This window comes from Nesoenas mayeri, assembly GCF_963082525.1.
Source record: "Nesoenas mayeri genome assembly, chromosome: 1".
In the NCBI taxonomy this organism is placed as follows: Eukaryota; Metazoa; Chordata; class Aves; order Columbiformes; family Columbidae; genus Nesoenas; species Nesoenas mayeri.
In genome coordinates, this window is record NC_137541.1 from 59,481,845 (window position 1) to 59,504,537 (window position 22,693).

At 44.2% G+C, this 22,693-nt stretch overlaps 1 protein-coding gene across 2 annotated transcripts in view; it reads right to left on the reverse strand.

Moving 5' to 3' along the window:
- Nucleotides 1-9,410: 9,410 nt before the first annotated feature.
- Nucleotides 9,411-22,693, reverse strand: part of CHST11 (carbohydrate sulfotransferase 11) — a gene marked incomplete at both ends in the record, with an annotated part of 175,161 nt that continues 161,878 nt past the window's right edge. For both annotated transcript variants that reach the window (XM_080342695.1, XM_080342694.1), the window contains one exon: nucleotides 9,411-10,259. In XM_080342695.1, coding sequence (XP_080198821.1) covers nucleotides 9,411-10,259 — 849 coding nt within the window. The remainder of the gene's footprint in view (nucleotides 10,260-22,693) is intronic.

Sequence of the window (22,693 nt, forward strand, 5' to 3'; positions counted from 1 at the left end):
TTCTAATGCCTGACAACCCTTTCCATGAATAATTTTTTCCTAATATCCAATCTAAACCTCCCCTGGTGCAACTTGAGGCCATTTCCTCTCAGCCTGTCACTTGCTACTTGGGAGAAGAGACCAACCCCCTCCATGCTACAACCTCCTCTCAGGTAGTTGTAGACAGTGGTAAGGTCTCCCCTCAGCCTCCTTTTCTCCAGGCTGAACAGCCCCAGTTCCCTCAGCTGCTCCTCATCAGACTTGTGCTCCAGGCCCCTCACCAACCTCATCACCCTCCTCTGCACTCTCTCCAGCACCTCAATGTCCTTCTTATGATGAGGGGCCCAAAACTGAAGACAGGACTTAAGATACGGCCTCACCAGTGCCAACTACAGGGGGACAATCAGTGGTCTAGTTCTACTGGCCACACTATTCCTGATGGACCTTGTCAGTGACAGAGAAGGATGCTCAGGTTTAGGATGCTTCTTCACTCTCCAAAAAGGTTGCATCTGGCAATGCAGCAGCATTCAGTTCACTTCCATCATGATGTATATCCAGATCACATCAGCAAGATCTCTGATGCAGAAGGAACCAATTAGCTATCACCATCACCTCCTCAGCTAATTATCCCGAGGCTCTTTATTTAATCAAAGGAAAACTGTGTGTTATTTCACTCAGAAGCAGGAGCACACCTGGTTGAAAACATCTACTGAAATGCCCGGCTAGAGGAAAAGCTAATGTCTCTGTCTCCAGCTGGAAACCCCTGTGCACCTCAAAAGCTCACTTTGCCTGGTAATTTGATAATTAAGGAGGAATTAACAATGACACCCATCACAGGGCCTGTGACAGCACCCATGAGCAAAAGGCTGATTGCAGCCCTTCTCCACATTTAAGGTATGGAGGGCACACTGTTCCTAAAGGCTTTGGATGGAGCCTCTGCTGTTCAAAACCAAGCACGAAGTGTCTTAATCAGGAAACTGGTTTATTTTAGAAGTGTTCACCCAAATGCTTTTCATCTGACATCTTCACGCTTGTCAAAAATGCAACTGGAATGCAGGCACCGCAAACTACCTGTGTAACTCCTTGCCTAGAAATGGGGATGGAGCCCATGTCCTCCGACCGCATTTCCCAGCATGGAAATACTCATTAACATTACGCAAATCATTCAGGGTTTTTAATCAGCTTCCAATAGTTCTGGCAAAGACTTGCCAGGCAACCTGTGACATGCTACAATAAGCAAAGCAAGATTACTCGCCTCGCTGTGTTCTTAACCACTTCAATTTAATTCTCAGTATCTCACAAGGAGACTCCGCAAACCAAGGCTTCGCATCTTAAATTTCCTCCCGTCTTCCATTCCTTTTCTGCAGTTCACAAAGACTTAATTTCTCACCTGAATTGCACTCAGCTGTTCCTCCTTCTAATCGTTGCACGGTTGATTTCAAGGGCTTTTTTCTTAAAAAAAAAAAAAAAACAACTTTGGATTTAATTTTTGAAAATAGTGAAAAAATAAGGCTTAAAAGCATCTGCTATAGGAATGATGCAGATAGCATGTAAAATCATATTGCATACACAGCAGTAACAGTTTTATGATAAAATGGCAAAATACATTGTAAAATGAATACAAAATAGCTGAATTCTTATGTCTTTCCATAAAACTGAAGGCACATATAACTATAATAAGTTCCTTTATAAGTCACATATAGCTATAATTCCAGGAAGGAAAATGCTTTGGTTTTTCTTTCAATGGGTGTCTCAGCATTTACTTGTACACCTTTGCAAACAGTGCTTGCCTCTCCATAGCACAGCTGCTTGCTCTGATTTGGCCTTTTTTTACCACATCCGTGCATTTCAAGTTCAAAATTGGTTAAAAATATATGCATTGATTACATTAATGGAGCAAACAATCGTTTTAAAAAACCAAAATGGAACAAAACATAGCACCTCTACCCTAAACATAAAACTAGTTATCTGCTAAGATAAGTCTGACTAAATTGAGCCTAAGAAAGGCTCAGGTGATGCCCAAACCATGTCTTTGCAGAAGCTTTTGCAGGAAATTGAGGCCTGTTGTGGGTTGCAGGCTTTGACTTAATATACATCAGGAAATACCTACTGACAGCATGGAGATGTCTTGCTAGCTAAAATGTCATGAATTGCTACAGTATAATTCTGGTTTTTAGAATAAGACTAAGCCTAATAGCTTAACTGTTCTTATTCAGCTGTATGTTACCCTGACAGCTTTATGTATTCCTAAAAAAAAAAACAGAAATGAGGGCGTAAACTTTTGGATTGATTTTTCTCTTACTGAGGATAACAACTTTGCTGGTTGTTTGTGTTTTTTAATTAAAAACTCTGACTGAAATGAGATTTTTCAAACCCACGCAATTTTAGTCCTCATTTTCCAAAATAATCTGTACATTTGTCGCATACTGACAGGACGTACACTCCTAAACACCTAAAGAAATGTTCTCTCAGGTCTGTATTTACTCACAAAGTAGAGACAGAGGAATTGATTTCAGTGTCAAAGCCAGTAACATTCTTGAAATATTGGCAAAATGTGTATTTAACAACATATAAATGAATGACAATATTTTCTGTATATTTTTTCCTCCAGGAATAAGTCACTACTCTCAGTCCTAACTGCCTCTGACAGCCAACAGAAGCCACTTACTGACAGTGAGCTGAATCTCACAGTCGGGAGGCTTGAGCACTGCAGTACAGTGACATCCCAGGCAAACGGGGACAAGGTTGCTCTTCATCTTTTCAACTGGGGAAAATGAAGTTGACTTTTTTTGTTTTAACACGGATTTTTTTTTTAAAAAAACTGATTTGCATCCAATTTGGGGAGAGGCTTTTGGATGTGTTGTTCTTTAGTGCTCTGAAGAATTTTCAACCTTTGGCAAAGTTGGAAGTGCAACTAGGAAAGCAAGATCGGTTTTGTGGCATCAGGAATCTTGTAGGTGATGATGTGTAACACAGTTAGCAAGAAAATCATGGCATAGACTCTGTTTTTCCCCTCTGCTGCTGCCTGTAATGATAATCAATTTTTTTCCCCTTTCTTTCCACCTTCTCAGATTTATTTACCTTTTTGTAATTATGATAGAATTAAATGCAATGTATTTTTGTCCAAACGTTGGGAAGTGTTGACAGAGCTTGTGCCCCTATGGAGAGCATTACAACAACAAGGACAGGCTTTCTTCAAATTTTGCATCATCTCTGCTGGGCTTATTGTGCAATCTTTTCACTTGTCCAGATGAGAGGACACCTCAGCTGTCTAGTATCATAGAATCACAGAATAGTTTGGGTTGGAAGGGACCTTCAAAGGTCATCTAGTCCAACCCCCTGCAATGAGCAGGGACATCTTCAACTAGATCAGGTTGCTCAGAGCCCCGTCCAGCCCGGCCTTGAATGTCTCCAGGGATGGGGCATCTACCACCTCTCTGGGCAACCTGGGACAGGATTTCACCACCCTCATTCTAAAAAGTTTCTTCCTCACGTCTAGTGTGAATCTCTTCTAATTTGAAACCATTACTGCTTGTTCTGTCACAACAGGCCCTGCTAAAAATCTGCACCATCTTTCTCTTAAGTACTGATCTGACCATTTTGCCACATCCCCCAGTGCCCGGGGTGCCATGGTCCTGCAGTCACCAGCTCTCCTGTCGTGCAGCAGTAGCTGGTGGTCTGTACTGGTGAGCACACACGGGGCAGAGTCTGTATGCTGGGTACAAATGGGAAGAAATTTTGTAGTTATTTAACAGAAAAAGCAAGGATTGCCAAAAAGACAAATCTTCATGTTTCCTTTCAGCAAGGCAAATCCAATTTTGCCAGTCTCTGTGGCAACATCAGGAATTGGACTCTTCTCCACTCTTACAGGCAACAAAGAAATTTGCCCCCAAAAGCTGTGCAGAGAGACCATTTCTTACTCCCTTATCCCCAAAATGGAACTTTCCATTTTTTGTGTGCATGCAATATCAACTCTCTAAAGCCTCCCAGCTCACCCCATCCGTGACTGAACTCTGCAGCTGCTGCCCCCTCATTCCTGGGCCGGGTCCCCTGGCATGTCCTGCCCATCTGCCCGCATGCAGCCAGAGGATTTCTCCTGCCCTGCATTTCTGTGTGACACCACATTCATCCTTGCGAACGCAGATGCTGATGGTCTCTCTCAGGGCAGTGCAGAGGCTTCCTTAGACCCAGGTACTGACAGAACAGGCTAATCGCTCACTTAGATCGAGTCCTTCTCAAGACCTTCTTAATTATCTCCCTCTCTGATCAAGAGTGTAGAGGAAACAAATCACCGATGTTTTGAAATGTGAAGGTTGTTGTCTTAACGCCGCACAGCCAGGCTGTGATCTCAGGAAGCTGTGCTGCTGTTCTGCCTAATAATGAGGGAGCACAGGGTGGTGGAGCGCTTGAGGTGGGGATGTGCTTGGGCTCTAAAGATAGCCAGTGCCCCACCATGTGTTATGGCACTTCTCAGTGGATTTCCTACTTTCTGTTTGTCTCTGCTCTAGTTGTGAATAACGTTTGCCTTGTGAATAGTGGGGGTGGCGGGATAAAAGGTCTATTTATCACGGGCAGTGCTGCACCCAGAATATGGCAAACAGTTTTGGTGCCCTCCCCAATTCAAGAAGGATGTTGAGATGCTGGAGAGGATACAGTGACGGGCTACCAAGATATTCAGTGACCTAAAGCACATAACCGAAAAGGACACTTTGAGGGACCTGGCCTTATTTATTCTGGTGACAACAAAGCTAACTGGGAAACTAATAGGATTCTACAACTACTTTTATGTGACTTAAAAAGAACATGAATCCTAACTCTTCCTCCAGTAGTCACAGATGATGGACACACATTGAAGGCCAGGAGTCTCACAGTGGCCACTAGGGAAAACCATCTCTGTTGGGAGGGTTGTATGGAACTGGAACAGGTCACCCAGAGAGGCTCCATCCCCGGAGACATTGAAGCCTTGGCTACCCAAAACCATGGCTAACCTAGTCTTGGTGACCTTCAGCAGCAGGGTGGTCCCGCTTACCACCAGGGTCCCTTCTAGCAACACAGTCCCAATGGGAAGCAGTTATTGCCTAAATGTGTGCTTTTCCTAAGTGTAATTTATGGTGCTGATTTCCTTACTCAAATTTGTCTTCAAAGCCCAGTTGGAAGTTGCTGCTTTGGGGTTAGATGTGATCTCAGTGCAGACCATGGACAAGACCACGCATGTCTGGGGCCTGCTGGAAATGTTTAACTCAAAGCCAGTGTTTGCAAATTCCCACGAAGGTAGGCAAGTATGTGGCCTAAAGCTCATCTAGAGCTGTTCTAGAGTCTGACTGACTCTAGAACACCGTTGCTTGAAGTTTCTGGGCATGTGATGGATCTTAAATGGGCAGCCCTCATCCTTGCTGGCTGGGAACAAGTGGGATGTTGTTAGAGATGTCTTTAGGTTTCCTGCTTCATAGCAGTATTTTGATTCTTTGGCTTGTCCTGCCACAATAAACCTTGTGAGAAAGCAAAGCTATGCAGACAAAAATCCTACCCTGAAAAATTCACCCTGAAAGCATGAGCCAGAAATAAAGCACACAGAGAGGAACTTTCTTTCTCCAATTTAATTGAAGTTACTTAGAAAAATAATCAGGCTTGAATGGCTTTTTTAAGGAAAGATTCATGAGCAGTTCACACTTGTGTTGGCAATGTATAATTTAGCTTTTTTCTTTATTAACAGTATATTTAGGTATGAGGAGATACTTTTCTACAACAAGCCTTCTACTGCATACAAATAGGTTAAAAAAAAATCCAACCCCACATCGATGTTAAATTATTCGTACACATTGTATTGTGCATGCATGTAAGAAAATAACACTCTCTGTAACAAGAGTAATAGTAAGGACAGTCCCTTTTTGTACCTGAAAAGTGCAGCAGACTACAGTGAAACCCTAAAACATCTGGGGTCAATTTACTCCTAAAAGCACTTCTGCTTGTGGATTATTTATTTCGCTCGCTTTACGCAGCGCATGGTTCGGGCAGTTTGCACACTTCTGTGACAACAGACACGGTTTACGAAGAGGCTGAAGCACGAACCGAGTCAGGTCTGGGGGGACCTCTCGCCACCCAGGAGCCACCACCATGATGACCTTCCCCGCTGGGCCCTGTGCTCACCACGGCTCAGCTCATACACGTCCCTCTACAAGAGCAGCTGCCCAGCTGGCCCTCAAGGCCGCATCTGTATCTTGAATTCTGCTCTGGCCAAAGTTTTGCCTGTTTGTCTCCTGGGACCAGCTGTGGCCGCAGCAGAAATGAAGCTGGATGGGAAGCAGGGCTTAGGAGCACACCAGCCCTGTTCCTCTGGCTGGGAAACCTGGTGAAGAGATGGGGTAAAACCAACCCAGTTCTCTGGCTCCCCCAGCATTGTAGGTGGTGGCCACCAGCTCACTGAACCCTGAACATCTTCCTGTGTGGGGGCAGTGGAAAGAGATTTATTTTTTGGCCCAGTCAAAAAAAAAAAAACCACACCCAGTACACGAAAAAAAAGGAAAAAGAAAAGGCTATTCCTTAAACATTTGTGGTTCTCCTCTGATCTGGTGAGACCTTCATGCTCACTGTGAAGGACACCATCATACCCAGCATGTCAGCTGTTCTTTTAAGACACAAATAATTCCCAGCCCACTCACAGCACCCCCAAAATAGATACAACACGCTAAATGGACAGTTTGTAGTAGTCTGGGATGGAGGTTTTTAAAAAGCAAGTGACTTTTAAGTACCCGCTTAAGACCACATAAAAGCCATCTCAGTGCTGAGCACCCACCCAGAGGGCAGCCCGCTGTGGGGAGGCAGAATTCGGGTAATCAAACCCAAAGCTGCTGCGAAAAATCTCGGCTCGAGCAGCGCTCACCCCTCAGATCTCCTCAACATCTTTTTCACCTAAAGCTTTCCTATCATAGCTGTCAAATAAGGTTTTTGTGTCTCTAAAGCGGTGAAACTAAAGAGGGTATTTCAGAACAGATAAAAACGTGGTGATGACAGAAAAAAAAAAAGGACAAAAAGAAAGGGGGAAGCACATTCCATTTTAAAAAATATTTGCTTCTGAAGAAACTTTTTTCTTAAATGAAAAAATTCACATCACGATCTGTTGGAGGGATTGGCAACCAACTGAAGAGAAAACTGGACCGAGGTACGAGCACTGTTGGATACAAGACAACACAAGCACACCAATAGCTGGTGGGAAATACTGGAGGGAGAGGGGAAATCTACCCTCAGACTGATTTTATATCTTAACAAACCTTTAACTATTGAACTATGAACAAAAGGAAGGCAGGGCACACTGTGATAGGCACTTGCAACCGCGCTGTGTGCTCTAAGTGGGACAAAACTGCTTTCACATAAAACACTGGCCAGCGATCAGCAACCGCTCCAGAATTCGGAGCTGTGATGTGCAGCCAGTTCTGCGCCAGGTCAGCGCTCCGTGTTATAAATAGGACCTGGGCTATGAAAAATGTGGCTGTGCGAGAAGAGATGAGAGATTTATTTGTTGGGTATGATAAAAAAAACACTAATGACCTGAATCCTGGCTAAGAACAAATCCAGTTGTGAAAGGACTTTATCTGCTGTTTGTTATGTTAATTTGTTCTTCGCTGAGATTTATTCAGCAACTTATTTTTATAAAATAAGACGGAACCTATTTTTCTTCTTTAACCACTTATGTATCCTGGAGACTAACGTAATTTGGTGGATGTAATTCGGCTACTGTAAAATATTACGTTTTTGGCATCTGATACTGTGAAAAACAGCTCTGCCTTCAGCTGAGCTTATTTAAAATCTTCACTAATTTTTGGAAGGGTTTGGTTTGATCATAAGATTGACGTATAGGGAAGTCAAAACCTCATTTTAACTATCAATCAATGACTTTAAAATAGATTTTAGTTTCTCACAAGTGCCTCGACTTAAGCCTCTGCCTCCTTCTGCACATCAGCTGGCTGCCAGCTTGGGGTGGCTACAGACCACTCTGCTTGGCCGTGCACCCCACGTCCCACAAGCTAAAGCAAACATTTGGAGAAGCCTGTACTTCTGCTCACTGGGCCTGCTAACAGATCCCCACTGAAATCCCAGTTTTCATTATCTATTTGCCGCAAAGAGATTACCACTCGCTTGCCCAAAACAATGGCTTGGTGTGCTATGCCTGGTGCAATCTGCCATCCCAACCAGCTGTTATACACAAACCAAACACTACTGAGATGTTCATCTTAAATAAAAAGGTCATGGTTTTACACTAGAGCTGACTTAGGTGAAATACTAACCCACTGGAAATGAGAAACATCCCTGTCAACAGTATTTAGGCATCAACTAAAAAAAGACGACTTTCCATTCTCCCTAGCAAAAAGCCATGGAATGGGCATATAGGGAGATGAGAGACCTTTTTTATTGCCTTCCGTGCTCAGAGATCAACACCAAGATGACTTTCAGCCTTTTCAAATTACATGCCCACGTCCTTTATAGCAGCGTATTGTAACTGGTGTTTTTTGAGCCAGTTGTGGTTGCCGTTCTCAAGACCTGCAGAGGATGGAGCTCCCCCCAGCCCCATCCTGGATATGAATTAGGTCAATGCCAATTGCTTCGGGCATTCAAAAAATCACTACAGTCGCTTCCAAAATGCTCATTTTTTCTGATGGGCCATCTGCAAATCTGTATTCATTTGGGCTGGCAGGCTTTAAACTAAGTGACAGTGGGACCGGTCCTATCCTTGACAAAATCATTAAGTCCAGACTTATAAAAAGTTCACGGTTTCTTTTCCCAAGGAATACATTCACATTTCTTTCAGTCACGGGTTTTAGGTATCATCATGAATCTATCAATATCTGTCTTACTTCTCCCTTTCAGGGCTAGAAAGACAGATTTCTTTACTACGCTTAAGTGCAATATCACTTTCTGAAGAAATGATTTCCACCACTCTTCTCAAAGCATGTAGTACCAAGAACCATTCCCGTATTTACCTCCATCAATAGCTAATGGAAGATTATTACCCAGAGGCAAGCTCAACTGAGGAAAACACAAAACCAGAGACTCCTTTGGTCCAAATGTTCTCTTATTTCTGCTGCTGAAGTGACACCTACCAAGAGACCATGTTTTAAATAAGTATAAATAACATTAATTAGAATTGGAGGAATGCAAGATCAATGAAATTCACCAGAACACAATTAACATTTTTTTTAAACAGTGTAGCAGTATTACTCATTTCTACAGCTAGATCGTCACAATCCTGTTATCCTGCAAAGAGAGCTGTCCTTTCTTACAGTTGATTTAAATAATTTTGACTGTGCTGCTCGCAGCATCATTCAAAAAAAGAAAATATTAATTTACAAAATAACCCATTCTCCATATTTATTATGACAAATAAAAATCTTAAATAAAACAGGCTTTCTCTCCCCTCTGTCCCCCCGACCCATCCCTCATTCCAATTTCAGGTAGCTTGGCACTGAGTAATTGAACATTAAAAAATCAAGTTTGTAGACTTCATACAGCTGCGTTTGGTGCTCGGAGCTGATGTTCTGGAAGAACTCTGTGGTCATTTCATCAGTAGTTCTCGTAGACTTTGCATAGGTGGGGAACTTCAGGTAGCCGCCTACTCCCGCCAGCTGGAGAATGTAGTTTGAATCCTCTTCGAGCGTTTCGTATTTTCCTATGAGGTCGTAGTGGATGTGGCAAGGGTGGCAGAGGGAGTACACAGTCTGCCAGTGCTCGTTGAAGGGCTCTTCTCTTTGGGTGTGTGGGTCAATGAGATACGCCACGAACTCTTCGAATTTCACGTCATCGCCTTTACGCAGCGCTTCCTGGGTGGCGTTTTTCCTCTGGCGCCTCACGATTTTGGTGCCGTAGCGCTTGTGGAAGGAAGTGTTGTACTTCTGGGTGAACTTGTTCCTGTAGGCTGACACCAGTCTCTCGAAAGGCTCGCGAACGAAGAGGAACTTCATGTAGTTTTTCAAGCGGTGGTTGATCTCTGGGATGCTGTATTGGTTGAGGGTCTTCAGGTTCGAAGACACGTGGGCTTCATTGGCTGGGATTTCCATCGGATCGCTGTACTTGCCTCTTCCCGTCAAAACCATCATGACTCTCTTCCAGTTTGTGCAGGCCACCTTGGGAACATAGCAATAGATCATTTCATGATCTTCATCCACGACCAGGTGCTTGAGGTCGTTGGGTGTCAGCACGCGGCGCTTCCTGCTAGAGACACTGTTGGCTCGGCACGTGTCTGTCACTTGGTCTCGTCTAATCTGATGAAGAATTGCCGTGTTGGACAACTGCAAAGAAAGCACAGGCACCAGTAAGTCAAGCAGCCGGGGAACTCTTACGGCCTTTTTGCTTATTATAAAAATTCATAGAAAAGTAGATTACTGCCTGTACAGAGCAGTTCTTTATGTGGCTGAGTAAAATTGCTCCTATGCTAGAAGATTAAAATTTTGTCTCCGAACTTCTTCACATGTGCTGTTTAAATGCTGTTCACTAAGAAAGTGTCCAGGGCTTTGCTTTGAAGCCAACACAAAGGAGCACAAACGCTCACACAGCCTGAGGGAAAGAGTATTTACCGCACCCACATCCCGAGATGGGGTCACTGCTTTTCCTTGTCCTGGAAAATTGATCTCCCCACCACTCTGCAGCCCATCCCCAGGCTACAGGTGTGCTGGACCCTGTCTGACCTTCCGCTGCTGAGATGGGGTAGGAAGACATCAGATTTGGAAAATTTGTCAAAATAAAAACAATACATGCTCATGTTGCTGGTGTCTTTCATGCTAGAGAAGAAATAATCTTGGCTTGTTTCTTGGCTATGACCTTGGCAGAAGAAATGAAGCCCAGGAATTTCCATGGGCAGGGAGAATATTAGCTCTAAATTTGCCTCTCTGCTAAAGCCATATTGAGAAAGAAGAAAGGAGAGCATGGCATTCTAACACACACAGCACCACATTCACCCAGAGCCCTGTATTATTTTGTTAATAGCGCCCTAACATTCCACTATTATTGCTGGTGAATGCTTGGAGAGGCTGTAACCTGCCTCAAGGAGAAAGCACAGAGATGGACACAGTCTCACCACCAGCCACCTCCTGCCCAGATCGTGTTCAGCAACAACAGCAAGAGCTTCTGCTAAGGCAGGTAATGAGTTCCCCAGGGTAACGGGGAGAAACAGCCCAAGCAAAGGACCCCACTGACACAGGGCTCCCATGTTTGGTTACCAGTGAGGTGTCCCTGCACGGTACCATGTTCTGCTGTGCAGTCCTCCCCTCACTGCCACAAACGCCTTTTTACATATTCTGAATAAACTGCATCAAAGCAACAGGAGGAAGGTTGTGGTCATGTTATTTACACTTACTTAACATTGCTAACCTGTGCATTTCAAAGAACCTTACGCTCAATAATTATTTTATCTTTGAAGCCAAGTATTAAGGCAAGTATTGACCTTCCAATTTGATAGGCAAGGAGGTCTGAGATTCCTTCTTGAACACCTGAGTCTTTCAAAAGTGATGATCTGATGCCTTCTAATTAGGCTAACATGAATCACAGGACACTGCAATGAAGCAGCTGAGGCAATGTAGACGGCGTACATCTGCTTTGGGGGCGTACAGACTTCGGTTAGAGGGGTCTTCCCCCCCCAGTGGTATAATGCCCTTGGCAAATGGTTTTGCACCAGTCTGGGGGTTCATATTCAATTTCCAGTTCCTGCAGCCATGAGTCAAATCTCTGCTTTCAACACCAGTAGTTAGCCCTGATTCATATTAAAACAAACACAACTCAAAGAACAGGATCCAAATGCACTTTTTAGGCAAAACCCAACCCAACCCCCAAGTTGGGACCAAGCGAATTGCAGGATTTCTGAGCTTTGGAGGGAAAGGAGATAGATAGAAACCGTGTTGTTACAGACAAGCCCTAGGAGCCCAGGTTTCACCCACCCAAGGGGAAGCAAAAGCTTTTGCAACACACGAGCAGCAGAGACTGTCCCTCTCCCTGAGCTGCAGTGGGTTGCAGAGGAATGTTCCTGTGGGACGAGCAGCACTGAGCTGCTGCACCTCAGACACGGGCAAGAGGATGTTTTTTCTTCGGGACAGCATTTATGTGCCAAGCCTGGGACCTCTGTATTTTGTACAGTGCCACCCACCGCTTCCCTGAATTCCTTGATCCCTGAATTCCTCCTCTCTTTAGCCCCTTTGTTCAGCAAAATGCTGGCTAATGGTTACAACACGCAAGAGCCCAGTGCAGCAGCTTCAGACAGCCTGGCTCGTCTTTTGCACGTGTGTGGTATATCCCTGAATACCTCCCAGGTGCACTTCAAGGGCAGTTCTGTTTTATAGTCAGAGATGAGAAGCCAGGTGTGAAATGTACTTGGTGTTTCCCAGGAAAACTGCCTGACGGGGAGTTTCCAAAATAAGATGTTAGAAAGTAGTTGTCAAGGTCTGGAGAGATTTTTGAAGAAAATGACTTCTTCTGTTTAAAAAAATATAAAATCTGTATTTCAATTTATGCTGTTCTCAAAGCAAAATGGAACTAATGGTCAGCTCTACAACTAGTCAGAGTTACCAGTGAATAATTTTCAAAGAACTAAACAAACCCCCCATGCAAACATACAGACATACAAATTTCCCTCTGCAGACGGATAAAATGCTGAAATGTCTCCTCCTGTAGATTATCATCAATATCATCTAGCGCAGTACTGCTGTTTTCCTCTGGTTTTAGAGTATTAAAAAAAAAAAAAAGAAAATAAATGTCTGAATATACTGCTACATTTCAATATGTTAATACACTGTATTTGCTTTTTCTGGTGCTGTTCCTGGGATAAATACAGAATAAAGTGGATGAAATTCTATGGCCTGTATTAGATAGAAGGTCAGATTTGATAATTTAATGGTTGCTTCAGACCCCAATCTGCAGATGAGTCTTTGTAGAGCTGTGCTTTGCTCCTGATTTCATTCCAGCATCAATAGCCTAAGCACTTCATCCCCACACATTAATGAGATTTTTCAGGCATTCGGAGTAAGGGGTAAAATGCAGCCTTAGTATTTGCAATTGCAAATGAGACTGCACCAAATTAAATTCACTTAAAAGATGATACTTGTGCATTTTGAAGTGGTACTTGTGTCCTACCCTTTTTAATATGGAAGAAATATGAAGAAATGGCATAGAAGTCTGGTCAGCTGCATTTACTAAGCACAGACCAACAGCCCAGGGTCAGCTCTGCATGTGCTCTGGCCTGTCTGGTGGCACACAGAACAACACATAGGAAAATAACAATGTCCTATACTTATAAATTACAGTACCATTTGGTATGGCTAATGGATGAAGGACCATGTCGAAAATACAGTCGTGAGAACTCTACTGTCTCGCCTCAAAGCTGCTGTAGATGTGGGTACAGCAGAGTTGTGAGTGCACAGCTGCTGTCTGGTCACCAACTGCTGCACCTATGGTCATTACCAGAGGTCCCCGATGATCCCTCAGTTCAAGAAGCCGCAGTAACTAATGGCCTAAATCCACCCCGTTTTGGGAGAGGGCACTTTTAAGCACAATGTGCAGGTTACTCTGAAGGCAGCATGGGGATAGGGATAAAGCCAGTGCTCAGGTCTCTCCTCTGACAGTTCAACCTGGACTTCAGCTGGGCATTAAAGATTTCGGGAAGACATCTTATAAAAGCATCCATTCTTTCCTGAAAGGACTGCCAACACCATAGACGCATTTGATCATATGTTTTTTTCCTGCAGAAGCTGCAAAAGGGGACAGAGAAGAAGAGCAGGGCAAGATCAAAGTTGTTCTTCCTTTTCTCATGCAGCAACCGAGTTGAACAGGGAGGCAACATGAGCAGCAGGAGACTCCCGAGCTCAGCAGCATTTAGGAGAAGAAACAAAGTGATCTGGGGACACTCTGATCTCACAAGCTTCTCATCTCCATCAGTCCCCAACTAACGATGAGGGAGGAAAGCTAAGTCCAGCAGGCTCTGCTCATGTGGATGCCTGCTCTACAGCACAGGGTGGGGGCTTTGAGTGTAGTGCACTAGAGAATATACTGACCAGAAATATATATCTGTTGACCAACTAACAATCATCAACCCACAGCATACAAAGGTTATTCAAGGCAAATCACAGTAGTGAGATGGGAGGTATTTTCTTCCAGTTACTTAGGCACAGGAGGATAAAATAATCTTTGAGGGCCTTTTCAAGCTTGATGGCCAAGCAGCAAGTTCAGATTTAAACCCAGAACATTTTCAATTAATGTTTCTTTTTTGGAATATAGTAGTGTACTGCAGACTAGGAGCAGAGATCGACCCAATTCACAGGTACCTGCACCGAAAGCACTTTTTAATAGAAGGATAGAAATACCTACGTGTCACTCAAAAAAACCCATTAATTAAATTTTCTCTCACTACAAAAAATTAGTGTGCACTGAAGTATTCCTCACAGCTATAAGGCAGGGTTTTATTTATTTCTATTGCACTGCTTACAGCTGCTGCTAGTTCTGCATATTACCGTAACCAGACTCACAACCAGCCTATGTTAGCCAGTGCTAACACGACATTCAGGCATGGCAGACTTAATGGCAAAATTACCCAAATTAGTTTAGAGTGGAATAAGGAGGACAAATATTGTGAATGGGGTTTGCAGTTCTATGCCCTGCTAAATTGCTTTTTCTCTTCAGTTTTGCATTAAGCAAGACTTTCCATCTGCCTTTAATTCTTTGGTTACACTCGTGTTTGGAGGTTTGGTTTCTGCCCTATGCTAGAACTATGCAAGTTGCTGCGGCGTTCCCTTTATCTGTGGTCCAAGCAGCTGTCAATCAAAATCAGCTGCATCTCTGCTGAACACCCAGTTGGGTCTATCCAGTAGCACTGTTGAGCTTAGCATAAACCAGAGCTCATCTCCACCAAAATCTCTTCATGGTATTTGTTTAGAAGGTGTGCACAGCGGGCTCATAATCCATTGGAAAGAAGGTCTTAAAGTGTCAGACTATAGGTGGCACCAACAGTCCTACTTATTTGACATTGAGAGACACTGGTATTTCAGCTGACTAAAATCTCTCAGGTATTATCAGCTCTCCTTCCCCCAGCCCATCAGCCACACCATCCGAGTTCTAGGAGCTGTTTGTTATCTAATACATAAAATATTTTCTGGGTATTATTTATATTTTCCCTAATAATTAAAGGTGGGTTTTGTTTTGGTTTGGTTTGGTTTTCAGCGTGAGGTAACATGCAAGTGCATTTCCAATCCTGTTTTCACATTAAAAGTGTGAATAAGATTCTCACAACCTTGACGGACAGCCTTCAAGTTACAAGCATATTTTAGACTATTTTAATGCGTGGCTTTTACAATTTGGATCCATGACTACCCTACTTGGTGTAGATATATTCTATACACCAAATGCTAAATTGTATTCTTAAAAACATTCAGCATTAGACAATAAAGGGGAAACAGCAATTTTTCATACTTGACAGTCCAAGCATAAGTAGCTCTGAAATCATCACAAATAATTATTACTCTTTGTAGACTTCTATAGATGACAGGCAGACAATTTTAGCTATGCGAATCAAAACACTGAATCTATCAGAACAATTGCATTTCAGATAAAGGAATTTTATTAAACTGGCCTGGATTGCAATAATTTTTTTAAGTAGCAGTTTTACAATGTTTTGTACTTTGATTTACTTGACATTTCACAGCATATTCTTCTTAACTTTTTCAAAAAATTCCCAGCATTCAAATGAGAACCCCACCAAAACCTCCATCAATATTTGTTCAGAGTCTGATACAGCAGACTAGAAGGCACATCATGTGTACTGGAGACAGAAATGCTTATATCTTCCCTGACAACTTGCAGACAGACAAACTGGAATACAAATCTGCTGGGAAAACATCTCTACAGAGTGGCTGGATAATAGAAGATAATAAAACTAATACTAACTTTGGAACATTTTTACTGAGAGACAAATTATATCCTCTGAAGGAAACTCTTGAAATGTTATAAAGCTGCTTTCTTTCTCCATTTCATGCATTGAATTTATTGCCCCACAGAGAAGATAAGGCCGAATATGCATTTTTTTCCAAATAAATGTCTGTATTGCAACTTGAGATAACAATAGCATTTTCAGTTCCTACTGTACAGAATGCACTGGGGCTATGAAAAGAAAGATCAAAGCTTTTGAGAGTAAGGCAGTCATACACAGTAGCTACTAGCACTGTATTGTCAAAAATCCTAAATCACTTCACACCTTCTTCCTATGCACGTCGCCAACTCCGTCCCTGCATGTAGAAGGGAAAGGTGAAATAACTCAGCAGTTGCATTATATTGGGTCCAGAGGCTGCAATTAGAGACATGGTTTAGTGACAGTGTTAGGTTAACAGCTTGACTCAATGATCTTGACCGTCTTTTACAACCAAAACGATTCTTTGATTATTTGAATAACGACACAGCTGAAACCCGCATCAACTTTGGCATTCAGTCATCTTTGTCCAGGTACGTGATGTGGGTGCTAGAAAAGAAACAACACTAAACCAGTCAAAATTCGGCAGCAGACACATGCAGCCGCAGATGCTGATGCCTTCCTGAGAAAACTTCGTAACTAGGTCATTAAGTATTGGTCTTTTTGTCTTGAAGGGAAAGCAAAGTACCACAGTGAGCCTAAACGATGCAAAAACCTCCTTGAAAAATCACAGGCTGGCATCAAGTGACACCAGCTGTATGTTAAAACCAGCTTTTTAATCAGCCTAAGACTCTGTCACACAATAAGGTTTGGACTCAAGAGGAAAAGAGGGAGCTCCTTTCTAAACGCCACCTTGTCTCGTATAATCCCAAACATCTTTGGAAGCCTACCCATTCCCATTCTCCCTGCTTGAAACTATTTAGTGTCAGGACTCAAAGGGTTTGGGGGTGGTAAGATGAATTAAGATGTCTTGTAAAGCATTTCCTCTGAACAAGACAGAAAAGTTGCAAGTCCCCAGGTAGACCAAGGAAGAAGGACCTATGGCCTGGCCACTCAGGGGGTGAAGGACATGCCACCGTGCACATTGCTGTTCTGAAGCTCTGGGGGAGTTTTATGAACAAGCCAGGCAAAATGGAAGTGACTGAGTTAAGTGCAATACATCCGAGAGGTAAGAAAGCGTCAGGAAGCCCGGAGGAGCCTTGCGTTGCAAATAATTAAAGCAAAAAAAATGCTTAATGTTGGTGTGTTTCTTGGGGTTTAATTTATAGAAGACAAGTTTGGAGCCTCACATTGAGTGTACAAAGGGCATTTTACGTCGCATTTCCAGTATCCGACCCTGGCTGTCAGAAGGGAAGGGGAGAAGGGGAATTAGGCAGATGGCTAATCCCTTGTTTTTCTCACAGCAAAACGATGTGGGTGAGACCCTGGGCCGGGACCTCAGCTGACATGGTGAGGTGAAGGTGACAAAGCTGCGGTGCCTTCCCCCTCTGCTGCTGGGAGCCCAACCACCCCGTGCCGCTGCTGAAATGCCTCACCGCTGCTTTGACAGGAAAGGACGGCACGTGATGAATTTGCCCGCTCCTGGCTCATTCTTTCAGTGTAGCCATAAATCACCGTTTGCATTAAAAAGCTGAAAGGTCTGGCTATCCTATGAATTTAATTTTAAAATGAAAACTTTCTGACCTTTCCTCTCCAACACACACACAGATGCGCACAGATGCGATGGCTGGAGCTGCTCTCACGCTCCCTGAATCTGTGTGTGTGACCTGTAACACACCAGAACACAACCACGGTCTTTCTAACCCTTCTTGGTCCCCAGGCATAAATGTTCCACCTCTAGGCTACAATCACTGGCCACTCAGAGCTACTTCAAGTAGCCCTTTGGAGGCTCTACCTATCATCACCTTTGCAGGACTTAATTACGCTAATGGGTGATTGACAGACATAGAGCAGCAAGGAGTGAGTTTGCTGTCACATAGGCAGGGGACAGGGAGAGGGGACATGGCGATGGGACACAACAGCCTGCCACATCCAAGAGTGCGAGTCTGCACTTAGAATAATTTCACTTGGAAGAGACCATCAAGATCATCGAGTCCAACCATAACCTAACTCTAGCACTAAACCATGTCCCTAAGAACCATGTCTACATGTCTTTTAAACACCTCCAGGGATGGTGATTCCACCACTTCCCTGGGCAGCCTGTTCCAATGCCTCACAAGCCTTTCTGGGAATAATTTTTTCCTAATATCCAATCTAAACCTCCCCCGGTGCAACTGGAGGCCATTTCCTCTCTTTCTATCACTTGCTACTTGGGAACACCCTCCATGCTACAACCTCCTTTCAGGCAGTTGTAGACAGCGATAAGGTCTCCCCTCAGCCTCCTTTTCTCCAGGCTAAACAGCCCCAGTTCCCTCAGCCGCTCCTCATCAGACTTGTGCTCCAGGCCCCTCACCAGCTTTATCACCCTCCTCTGAACTCTCTCTAGTACTTCAATGTCCTTCTTATGATGAGGGGCCTTCTTGGTTGAGGAGGAGCTGATGGCATCTGTCCTCACCTGGGAAAGCCCATTCCCAAGGACACGCTACCACTGGCTGCTGCTGCTTGGAAAAGGCCTGCGCTTGCAGAACTGCCTCCAAGTCACCAGGGACCATAGATGGAATCAAAGGGACTTTAACTGTTTATCTCACAACTGCCAGGTTGCAATCAAGGCATAGATGCATCACAAACTGGGACAACCCAAGATCAGGGTCAAGCATATGTGTTGGGAAGCTTGAAGCCAAGGGACGGACCCGTAGCTGCTGTACTCTGCTATTACAGCTCTACTGTGGAAGCTGTAGATGTGGTTTTCAAGGAGAGGCTTGAGAACTGGCTAGGAAAAGGCATGCCATGGACATCTGCAAATGGTGCACCAGGAGGAGCACTGGGCTGGGGATGGATGGCGTCAGCCAGGGTGGAGCTGGGAGTAGCCCTTACAAAACAGAATAAGAAACTGCATTTTAACATAGCTGGCATCTAGGAGACAATGGAAAAGCTGACATTTATTTCTCTGTTGAACTGACATTTATTTCTCTTTTGCAAGAAGTTGTAGTAGTAGGGATGAGATAAACTGGGTGGAGGGAGGAAACAGGACGAAGTAGATACGTAAATACAAAAATACAGAAAAAAATTCCTCAAGAAGGAAAGGGATAATCCGCTCTCTGGACTCATTGTGGTTAGCACAAATAGCCATAAAGCTACACAAGAGATACTCAGTTTACATGTGGTAAAAATCCTCAAAGAAAGGATATGTTTGTGCTGAAACAGAGTGAGGAATCTCCAGCACCAGGAACCTCCCAAAACCTGCCTGAGAAGGTGACAGAGGGACACAAATGATACCACCGTGTGGGCAGGTCTCTCCTTGCTGGTCCTTCAAGCTTCACGAACCTGGGACGGTGACTTCTGGAAGCTAAGCTCACTGTTGCAAAGCTGGGTATTTTACACGCTTCAGGAGCAAGGCTTTCAGCAAAGGCTGCAGAGAGGCCAGTTAGTGCTTTGAATGAAGCCTCCCTCGGGAAAAGGCAACAACATTGAACTATGGGGCGGGCAGAGACCAGGCAGGTGCTCAGACACCCCCATGACTGACACTGTGTGAGACCCCGCATAGGACATGGTGGAGGAGATGCAGGAGCTGAGCACTTGGAGCTGCCTGGGACACAGTGTCCCGCTCACCCCGGCAGCTCTGTCCTGGCAGCCGATGTTAATGGATTTTTTGGTAACACAAATCCTCCTCCTGTACCTCTGGGTTTCAGCTTAGGTGTCACACAGCCGAGTAGAAATACTTATTTTCTTCTCAGCAGGATATCTGCTATTTTAACTGAATACAATTTACTCAGTCCCATGCTAAATCAGGGTAATATGTTTCCAATTTTTAACTCAGCATGTAACGCACCAATATTGCTCCAAAGCTTTTGAAACCCAAATAGGAAAACCAGGAGACAGCTGCTGCAGAGCTGGTTTCTTTACATATAATTCATGGGTTTAGCAACCCGCTGGAGGAGAGGGGAACCCCGTAATTACATGTTTAGCCGTGTTGAGTCCCAGTCCCCCATTACTGGGGCAGATGCTTTGCATGGGACGCTGCAGAATGCCCCTTTCTGACATCTCTGAGCAGTTTAGGTGAAGGATGCTATTGTGAACTATGGACACAGGCTCAGTCCCCCACCCAGGAATGTGCTGGCTTTTTAAGGTAAGACGCTGGAAGTAGGAGTGATCATACCCAACGGTGGGTGTATCACCCTGCTGTAAGCTCTCCCCATGAGGCTTGTTTGGTGTCTACACCAATGGTGCAAAGGCCCAGAGGAGATGGGGAAGAGAGAACTGATCTCACCACCCCAGGAGGTCAGTGGCAGAAACAAGAACAGATTTCATCTCTTATGTCAGTCTGCCTCTTTTTCTTTCATGTAATGACTTGAATGAATTCATCCAGACACACACTGGCAAAATAGCCCAGTCTTTTCAATAATGGATCTTCTTCTCCTCAAATAAACTATTAAAAATTAACATTGAATTTCTCTTACTTCTCTTTGGTGAGGTTATATTGTGCACAGACTAAACCTTGCTATTCCAGCATAGCTTTTCCTGGCACATTTGTCCAGACCATTCACTAATGTTCACAGAAGGCAACTAACCAGGGCTGCTCTTTCTCCACAGCCTTAATTACAGTTAACTGGAAGCTTTTCACCTTCATGCTGTGGTACAAAAAAAATAGATGACCCCCTGCTTGAAAAGACAATAGGCCTTCCTTTTCTTTTAAAATGCTAGCATCCATTTATAATCTTAATTACAACAGGCTTCCTAGGAACCCTTCCTGCCGTGGATGAAGTACTACAGAAATAAGATTCTGGGTTAACATGGAAAGCCTTGTTCATCAATAGCTTCCTAGGTCTGATTTCTTCGACCTTGAGATAAATACCAATGACCTGAAGGATGCTCAGGCCCCAAAACAAGCCAGCAGCAGTCCTTTAGTCCAACCCTAACACTGTCAGGATAAGACTCAAAGAACGACAAAGGCAAAAGGCTGAAGACATACCACAACACGGGAAAGGAATTTGTTTGCTTTTGCCATATTTTATGATTCTGTTAAAAAAACCCAGATGTTTCAGTCTTTGTGCACTGAGAGAACCTCACTGCCAGTAGCTGACCACAAATGACTCCACCACAGGCTTCTCTGGGAAGCAAAGAGCATCTGAATAAAGCTGCCCTCTCTGTTGGCCACCGACGCCTCTTCCCAAATGCCAGCGTGCTCCATCCACCGTGCCAGCTCCACACAGACGACAACATTCAGAGCTCTCCAGATCCAACCACCAGGCCCTCGCTGGAAACTTTCCGTCTCCCTTGGTCCCTCTGAGCTGCAGCAGGGGAGACCTCAGCACAGGAATGAAAGAACAGAAAACAGGCCTAGGTAATCTTTAAATCCTGACAAATGTAAAAATGTCTTGGTTGTATTTTTAAGCATCTGATTTGCTACATTAAACCTGCTTACGTCGGCGCATGAGGGCAATGTTAAAAGTTTCATCAATGATTTAAGACAACTGGAAGGTATAATTATTAGCATGATGCCTTGTTAATTTTCCTGATTTCTACAGCTGTGTTTACTGTGATTTCTAAGGGTTCTCTGTCTCATCTAATAACAGATCCATTTAGGGACTGCATACTAAATGTTAATTTATAATGAAAGAACAAATTCTTATTATTTCTTTAAATGGCAGCTATTATTTTGAAACGGTTCTCTCAACTACACCCTGAAAGAAACTGCAATTGCACATAATATTTTTTTCCTTTTTTTTAAATGCTAAATCTTTTTTTTTTTAAACTTCCCAAAGAAAACAAGCAGAAAAGGCCACTCTGAGCTCTTGCTTTCGGGATCCTTCCCCGGCTGCAGTCAAGCGCTGCCTCCTTGCTCTCTGCTCCTTTCATAGATGCTGAATGTGTGCCAGCCTCTCACCCATTCCCTCTTTATCTGGTGAAAGGGTTGGCTCCCTCTTCGCCGCTCTCGTGTCCTTTTTGTCCACCCTGTCCCACCTGCAGCTTGAGAAAGCCAGCAAAGATCAGAAGAAAAAAGGAGCTCCAGGATCGAGTTTTCAGCCAGCTCTTGCTCTGGTTGCAAAATCCCCCAAAGCAGGTGTTTGCTGTCCCTGAGCTGACTGCAGCACTAGGCAGGTGCTCCTGGCATGTGTGAGTGTGGAGGGCACTGAAAGATGGGGGGATACCCCTTCCCCCCAAGCAGCAGGGCAAGGTGAGCGGTGGAGAGGTGCCAACCCAGCATGAAGAGACACGGTCTGATGGGCAGGAGTGAGTTGAGGCATTCAGCTGTGCAGGTGAGGGGAATCGAGAGCGTGTGCTCCAGCGTGTGCTCCATGGGGACGTGCCCTCTCCTGCCCAGTGGGGAGAGGACAGCTCGGTCCCGTGGGCAGGGCCAGCACTGATCCACCTCCCCGTGGCTCCTGGTGCAGCAGAGGGGGCTGCGCTTTGCTTTACACTGCTCGCATGGACAGCTTGCCCTCTGCACAGGTAACATGCAGCTCCTGGAGGTTTACACCCAATGTGCCGCTTTTCAGTGTTATAGCCTTGGAAATGTACTTATGGGGGAACTGCCTGCTTGACTATCAACACCTCCAGCTACCACTGGCTTCTGCTTGCTTACCCATACCAGCTTGTCACTGTTCTCAGGGCTTTTTATTTTTATAAGCTACTTACATTCTCTTTGGTGAACAAATGATGCTAGTAAACTGGGTGGGAATACAT